The following is an 8,334-nucleotide window of genomic DNA, read 5'->3' as shown; positions in this document are numbered from 1 at the left end:
TTTTCTTATTCCAGTGGCCCTAATACTCTTCCGTACAACTCCACTCTCACACTCTCATTTCTCTGTCACTCAGCGCTATCTGACGCCGTCCTCCTCCTCCCCGTCTCCCTTCACAGCTCCCCTCTCATAACCCCCCCTCTCTTTTTTTCCTCCTTCTCACAGAAAACATGCTGGTAGGAGAGGAGGAGGAGAAAAGAAGAAGAAACGCCTCAGAGGCGACAAGAGAGTAAGGAAGCGCAGAAAGTTGTTAGAGTCGGCCAGATGGACGGGAGGAAGGAAAAGGGATCTCCAACGCTATTTCAGAAGGACAAATAATTAAATAGATGAACCAAAGCTGGTGGTAGAGAGAAGACCAGGCGCGTCACCGCGGTGCGTGGACGCGGACGAGAACAAGACAGCGGCGGTGGGTCCTGTCCGTGTCCGTGGATCTGGCTCCACATGCGCCTCCGCAACTTTTAAGGGGCCTCAAAGTGGGAAAAAAAGGGGGGAGGCAAAATAAAAACGGGAAGGTTGTAGAAGCGAGGAGCTTATTGCTACTCTCCCAGGCAGCCGGGGTCTAGGCGTTGGCACCCGGGCCAGGGGAGTCCCGCGTCATGGCCGGGGCCAAGCCGGGAGTCCACGCGTTGCAGCTGAAACCCGTGAGCGTCCACGAAGAGCTCAAGAGGGGGAGCAAGTTCATCAGATGGGATGAGGTGAGACCCCTTTTCACCCCCTTCTAATTCTGCACATGCTTTTTAAACACACCAGGGGTCAGATAGTGTTTTTATAACCAGGTGCGCACAGGCGGTGCGTCACTTCATGCGATACTCTGCTTTAAAAGAAAAGTCCCATAAAGTTGCCAGCAGAGCTTAAATGTGTTGTGCTGACTTCTAGTCAAGCCGGTTTTCCTCACCCTTCCTTCTTCTCCATGACTTTATGTAACTTCCCCCAACTTCTCTCCCCACTCCCTGCAGCACCTGTCTCGGTGGGATGCGTTCGGGGGGTGTGGGGAGAAAATTCCGCTCTGGAATCTTACCTGAAAATATCATTAAGCTTCTGCTTTTGCTTCCCTCTGCCAATTGAAACAGTCTGCTAAAGTCTTTCATGTGACCGCAACTGTTATGTTTTGCTTCTCCGTTTTTACCTTCCGCGTGTTTATTTGGCAACCCTGTGACTGTGTCACTGAGTGTAACAGGGCACAGTGCAAGGTGTAAGGGCCTGAGCTCCACATCAATGATTAACAGGGAGGTTCAAGCTGCAGATTGCATGCAAAGTGTTTGTCTGTGACCCAGTGTTCAGCTCTGATCATAAACATTTTGCTCAGATGGCAATGTTGTTCTATTTATACGCTTATCATGATCATATTAACCAGATACATATATCAGGTTATGTGGCTTCCTGGAGTAGCCTAAAGGAGAAGGGGAGGGGGGCAGACATCACAGGTTTTGACATGAGGTATGCAACTGAGAAGAAAATGTTTTATAAAATGTTCTTCTGTATATTTTATTCATTTTTTTAAATTTGAAATGAGTAAAAAAAAAAAAACACATTAAAGATGGTTAAAAAGATAGCCAGAACAGATATGTTGTTCATTAAGCAACTCAATGTCCTTCTTTGAAAGGTAAGCTTCCTCCTCCACCTTTTTTGGAAGTATTTATCTTGTTTTACAACAGATATTAAAGGTTTAGCAGCTCCATCACATAATAAGTTGTAACCTTTTTTCAAATGTTGTAAGACATTTTTTTTTTATTGAAATTTCTTCTCAGTTTTTCAGAAAATTAATCAGAAATAAATTCAGTGCCATTTATTTTAAATCATTTTATAATAAGGTAACTGGTGCAACTTTGTATTAGTCCTGTTGGACTATTACTACAGTACCACATATAACTAAGAAATGACAAACTCAAGGGTTAAAGATTTGATAATAAGAAACTAAGCACAACACATTGTGTTTATCTCTTTGCACCTGATTGTTGTCCTGATGGGTCTTTTTTCTTTCTTACAACAGCGACTGAAATCTCCCTTTATATCTCCTTCGCTTCTCTCTTTCTCACACGCATAACTCTTTTTGTTCCTCAGAGGGAATTCCCAGGAAATGTTATAGCTGCTGCTTTGCCATTCAGCTTACCACAAGATTATGAATATATTAAATAACTAGAACTAGAAGTTAGTTAATTAATAGGTCATTCAAATCAAGGGTGGAGCTAGTTATTTATTATCAGTTGAATGATTATAACTGTAATTTGCTTACTGACCAGGGTTTTAACCTTTTCCTAAAAGGGTTGGACTCCTGAATCCGGCTGTTAAAAATCCAATTGTCTTTCAACAATTTAGTAATTCAGGCTATGGCTCTTAGCAACGTTATTAATCACCAACCAAATAAAGTGTCTCTGTTAATTCGGATGCTACTGAAAGAAAAGTGAATCCAACCTGAGTGTAACATGAACACAAAAGCCCACGGGTTAAAAATACAACGTTACCTTTATTAGATAAAATCACACAGTATTGTATCTAAGAACTAAGCAAAACACTTAACACTACTGAAAAAAAAGCAAGATTACAGAAATAAAAGGGGAAGAGGGGTTTAAAAGTAAGTTCAAAGTCTGTGATGTTCCAAGTTTAAGGCTTAATGCATTTGAAAGTGTCCTTTATAATAGCAGCAGATAAAATGTAAATAAACCCTGACACAGAGATGTTACCTACAGTCAAAACAGTGAAGTTTAATTCTGTTTATGACTCAGGAATGCATTAAAATATGATGAAGCTGAAAGACTCGTTAGCTTAGCTGGACACCAGGGGTTCTGGTTCTGGTCGGGTCCAACTGAAACAAAGAGAGGGTTAGCTCACGATTTAGCGGTTAGCTTCAGCAACACATGACCCGTTCGGTCTGTGGTGAGCATTAGCATTCCGTTAAACGTTTAACCATCAGCAGTTGAATCAGAAAGCTTATTTCAAATAAAAACACTAACACGGCTATCTACCTGTAGTGCACCCAAGCAGAGCACTTATTAAGCATCAGATGGAAAGGAGGTGCAGTTACTGTTTTTGGTTCAGTGGAGGGAAGGCCTTCGGCTCAGTCCGGTTTCTGTAGGCCCATCTTCGGTCCAGTCCGTTCGTCCAACAGCAACTCAAAGAGGTTTGGATTAATCTGATGCAACAATAAGAGGCAGTTTGCGAAGGGGGTTAATTTTATAACTCACGGTAGCACGTGGGACATCTGCCTTTTAGCACGTAGCCGCGGCGCTGCTCAGTCCCTCCGTCTCACAGGCAGTGATGTTACGGCTGCTTTTAATGGATTCTTCGGCAAACAGCGATCAGTGCTCCCGTTGTTCGGTGGTTGGCAGAGCTGGATTAGCTCTTCTCTGTCTCTGCTACAGCAGGATACACTGCGTTCACTCGGTTTGAATCGCAGGAGGAGTTAAAATACTGCGTTCAGCTCCTTCTGTATCGCAGGAAAAGGCAATCTGACTCGGTCCAGAGAGCACAGACTTTTCCAGAGGGGTTTTGGATGCTACGTAGCGTAGCCTTCAGCCGGAAGCGCTTCGCCTAGCCTTTTAGCGGCACAAAGCTACCGGGCAAAAAATAGGACGCTAATATGGGGAGCTAGTGTCCTCAGAGTGGCGTAGTTCCGGTCACATCAGCGATTAAATATATGAACAATAAAAAAATATACATACTCTCTCCCTGTCCATCTTTCATTGCTACTGTTCATCATTAGATTTGCCCATAAAGAAACATCGATTAAAGAACATTTGGAGAAAAACTAAAGTAAAATTGCATCAAAAGCCTTGTAGTTATCGTTTTAGCTAAATTAGCTACATAGGACGTTCAGTTAAACTGCTCGTAAATATAAATGAAGAATATCCCCCCTTTGAAGCTGAACATGTGTTTAAGTTACTGAATAGATAAAAAATAAATATAAATAGAATAAAATAAAATATGTAAAACAACTATTTACAACCCTAAACAGAGATCTAAAGCTAGCATTTAAAATCTGGGTATGTCACTTTAACACGCTGTGGATCTTCACTGCCACTTGGTTGCATTTAATTGGCCGGTATCTGTGACATAGCTCTGTTTATACTCTTACAATCAGTGGTGGAAGTGGTGCTTTGGGGTGTTGGCATGGCTAATAAGTTAAATTATTCTCTTCTAGAAGGCTGCATCACTACAGCACAGAAACATGGTCTGTGTAATCAGAAAAATCAAATCAAATTGAGCCAATTTTAATTGAGTAAATATTAAGTGACAGTTAGTTACTTTATGGCAGAAATGCTCCCTGTTCCAATGCTAAATCATACTGCACACGTGATCTAGAATCTATTTTTAAATGGTGCTGTTTGGTTTGTTTTGCTTTTATTTAGTGGAAATGCATGGTGTTGCTGCGTACACAAAGCATGGAAATGCAACAAGATTATCCTGTTTTAATCAACGAAAGGGCTTGAATCAGATAAAGCTTTTTCTCTCCTTGTTTATTAAACTTATTTGTATTTGCTTTATGGCAAAATAACGTAAAAGAATAAATTTGACATATTTTTTGATTTCAGAATACTGTTTTATTCCGTAAACTTGCTTTTAAAACCGTATGGCTTGAGTCAGTCATTCGCAGTATCCTTCAAGCTTTTTCCAAGACTTTGCTAAAGTTTTGGCCCATCCCTCCTCACACGTCAGCCCAGCATACCCATAGTCAATACACATGCACAAGATGTTAGATTTGCGTTTATCCCTTTAGTTTTGTACAAAAAATAGGCTTCAAACTACCTCAATGGGCGTGTATCACTATAGTCATGAACAAAAAACTATTTAAGGTGAGATCGCCATACAATTCATGTATGCTCTAACTGGCTGGGTTAGGCAGATGCCATGCTCAAACCCTTTTTTTTTTGCAGAAACAGGATGAATAATTTGTTGGACAGAGATGAGTGTTTAGTGATTGCTTCTCCAAAGCATTGACTTAATTGTCCCACCGTCAATAGTTGCTTTTCCTTTAACCATTGACCTACCCAGGATGTACCCTGAATCTCGCCCAAATATTGCCAGTGATAGGGACCGTGCCTACCGCAGCCCTGATGGAATAAGCAGGGATGGATTAGAAAAAAAACTGATGTCTTTTTTTAAAAAAATGTTTACGCTTAGACAAGGTGGTCTTCTGTTGTATTGAAATTTTTATATTTCACAAAACTGCTATGGAAACACTTTCACATAAGTGACATGATCTGCAATTGGACCTTACTACCTTGTAAGAAGAGAAGAAGACATGATACAGTTGGAGGACGATGATGCCCACTACTGCCGTGGCTGAAATGTAAATGTATATTAGGTGTTTACATCGGATGCTACCATGTTCTTTTCCGAGTATTCGAATGAACAAAAGTATTGATCTGCAATTTTAATTGCATTTGTTCCTTAATGGAAATACAGAAACTGCAAAACTTTGCATTTTTGAAATTAGTGTAATATCGCTAAAGATTTGCACAGATTTGTAATCTATTTGTCTAAGTTATAACATCTTGGCTGAAGTAACAATAAGCTGCTTCAGTATTTCCAATTGATTACTTTTTTTTTAAGGTAGCAAAGAAGTCCTGACTGCAGAAAAAGTCACAACGGCTCTTCTGAACTTATCACCTTCAGCCAGTACCGTGACTCTTCCTTCCTGAACACTGTTTTCACTTCTGTATGTTTAATGGCCACAGGATTATGGCACCTGTAAGGCGTTTAGAGGTGGTACCCAAGGATGAACCAGACTTTTCTTTCAGATCTATTAGTTCACTACTTTACCTTTCAGAAATATTTTTTGGTGATCTGAAGCTCATTTAGTCTAATTTGATAGTGAGAGGGAAAATATAATATTCCCCTTAATAGTTGGATGCTGCACCTTGAACCAAAGCTAAAGCACAGCTGCAGACCAGGACATGAAAATTAATAGTTGTCTTTATGCCCCCCCAAAAATAAACGAATAAATAAAACCAATCTCTGATAGATGATCTATTAGACATTGGAAAAAAAAAATAAAAATGTAAATGTTACCCTAAAAATTTGTTGTAACGTAAAAACAACTAGGAACCAAACAAAGAAGGGAACTCCTGTTTGTTTACATCAAAACGTCCATCCCCTCTCTTCTTCTTGTCTACCACTTTCTCTCTCTCTCTCTCTTTAAAAAATATTTTGCTCTTCTCAGACCAGCTTTAGTCTACAGTTCTTTGCCACAGCATTATACTCCCTACAGAGACTTAGATTTTCAATGGGCTTGAGGCAGCTAGAAGCAAAGTAACACCCACCAACTGACTCATGTGTGGAGGGGAAGGAGGAGGAGGACCAGGAATGCATTCTAAATTGACTTTCCTTCGTGTTTTGGCTCGTGTACACATGTGCTCGTGTATGTGTTTGTGCATGCCTTTTTTTATGTTTTCTTTTACTGGTTGTGTGTTGAATGACTTCCTGTTGGAGCTTGTTGTGAGACTCATGAGCCAAATTTTTTTTTTCCTTCATGCTTCCCTCCCTGTGTCCTTTGTGTCTCTGCCACCGAGGCTCCTGCCTGACCCTATGCAGCCCGGCCGCAATTCAGTTTAGGCAGATTCCTACTGGAATCCAGTTAAAATTCCTCCTAAACAAGCAATTAAGCAAGACGCAACAGACTGTCTGCGGCACAGCTCAGGAGCTCTGTTAGTGACTAATTTTGAGTTTTCTTGTTCATCTCAATCTTGAAGGTTTAGTCAGACGTTGACTAACGGCTTGCTTTAGCTTTCAGGTAGAAGCAAAATTTTCTACCTGTTGGTTTTGGTCCTGTTCAGATAAAAACAAGTTCAGGGTCTGATTTGTTTGTTCATTTTGATGCAGTTACTCGATTTGCTTTAATCTGGTGCTGTGCACACCGTCACATGGAATCACATGTTACCTTTTGAGAAATTTGACATCATTTAATGCCCTGGCTTCTTTTCAGGTCCTATTTTTTTTTCTTCATCAGCTCAGATGATGATAGTGAATGATGCTGTTTTTCCATGGTATTAAGTGTTTCTGTCTCAAACTAAAATGACAAACATGTTCTGTTTTCTATAATCTCAAGTCTTTGCTTTTGTTCTTATAATTTCCATTATTTGTCTGAAAGCCTTCCTCCTCTCTTGTTCTGTATAAGCAAGCTTGTTTTGGTGGTGTATGGGTAGAAGGGAGCAGACAAATGCGTGATCCGGGCCATTTTCTGTTTGGCTTTTAGTGGGTTTTAATCTAAATTGCTTTGAGGTCTGCTCAGCTGCAGGGCAGATGGCAATGCAGTTAGTACTGATGCTACAAATTTAGTTTTTTTTTTACCTTGTGTTTCTTGCTTTTAGGAGGTTTTGAGAGAAGATTAATTTATTCTTAACAATTTAGCAAGTAGCTGCTATAGTTTTCTTTGAATAACAGACACTAGAAAATTACTATGTGATTGTTGATGTCAAAAATACACTAAATATGCACTTGGATCTATTTTCTATTCTGTTGGTTTAATTAAGGAAAACGTAATCATTTTCCACATCTTTAGAAAAACCTTATGGCAAAAAACACCAAACTTCCAAAGTAATAATTATAACTCCTCACTTTTGCATTCTTAGCAATAAAGTAAACATTAAACGTCCTGCAAATGACAGTCATTTTAAGATATTGGTTGGGAGACAAAATTGTAGCACTTGATGTGTTTCCTGCAGAAACTTTATTGAAATTAAGAAGTTAGCTTCTCTAGATAAAGCTATAAATCTTAGGAAGCTATCAATCTCCTACCACACCTTGACTCTTTAGCCAGTGTATGCCTAAAGTACGAAAAATCTGGCAAAAACGCTGGCATACTTGGCACATGCGCAGTGCGTGAGGTTGTGATAGATCTGCTCCAATAGCAGGACTCGCTCACAAAGCGCTCATAGGGGCCAACTGAATATCAAAGATATTTGATTTTCTCCCGACTTTAACATTCCTTGATTGGGAGGTGGTCGTGTGAGGCTGATCGCTCCCTCGTTGCTCCCTGGATACTACACGACGGAGGACACACTGTAAGGCTGAAACTCAAGCCCGGTCCAAAAAATTCTTGCACGACTGGAGAATCAGCCAAAAAAACGGCATAAAGTCGTAATCTGTATCCCCAACTTTAGCCCAATATCCTAATTTTTATTGAATGTGTCGCCAGTCCGAGGAAAATAAAGCAAATCCCAAAACAGCCCTCCAGTTTAGCAAGTTGAGCCCTCTTTGGTGACTTTTTCAACGATGCCTTTTCTTTTTGCTTTTTTTTTTTTTTTTAAGACTTGGAGTTAGATTTTATTTTGTCATTTTGTACACACAAGTGTAAAAAAAAAAGAAATTTCATTAAGTGCAGCTCTCTAGATTATTTCA

At 40.0% G+C, this 8,334-nt stretch overlaps 1 protein-coding gene across 1 annotated transcript in view; it reads left to right on the top strand.

The window, feature by feature from the left end:
• Positions 1 to 170: 170 nt before the first annotated feature.
• plcb3 (phospholipase C beta 3) overlaps positions 171 to 8,334 on the top strand; it is a 76,604-nt gene continuing 68,440 nt past the window's right edge. The window contains exon 1 of the mRNA XM_015373840.1: positions 171 to 692. Coding sequence (XP_015229326.1) covers positions 594 to 692 — 99 coding nt within the window. The 5' untranslated portion in view covers positions 171 to 593. The remainder of the gene's footprint in view (positions 693 to 8,334) is intronic.

Source organism: Cyprinodon variegatus, unplaced genomic scaffold, assembly GCF_000732505.1.
Source record: "Cyprinodon variegatus isolate N-32 unplaced genomic scaffold, C_variegatus-1.0 Scaffold93, whole genome shotgun sequence".
NCBI classification, from domain to species: Eukaryota; Metazoa; Chordata; class Actinopteri; order Cyprinodontiformes; family Cyprinodontidae; genus Cyprinodon; species Cyprinodon variegatus.
Note: the sequence above shows the minus strand (reverse complement) of the source record. Positions and strands in the feature narration are given on the sequence as shown.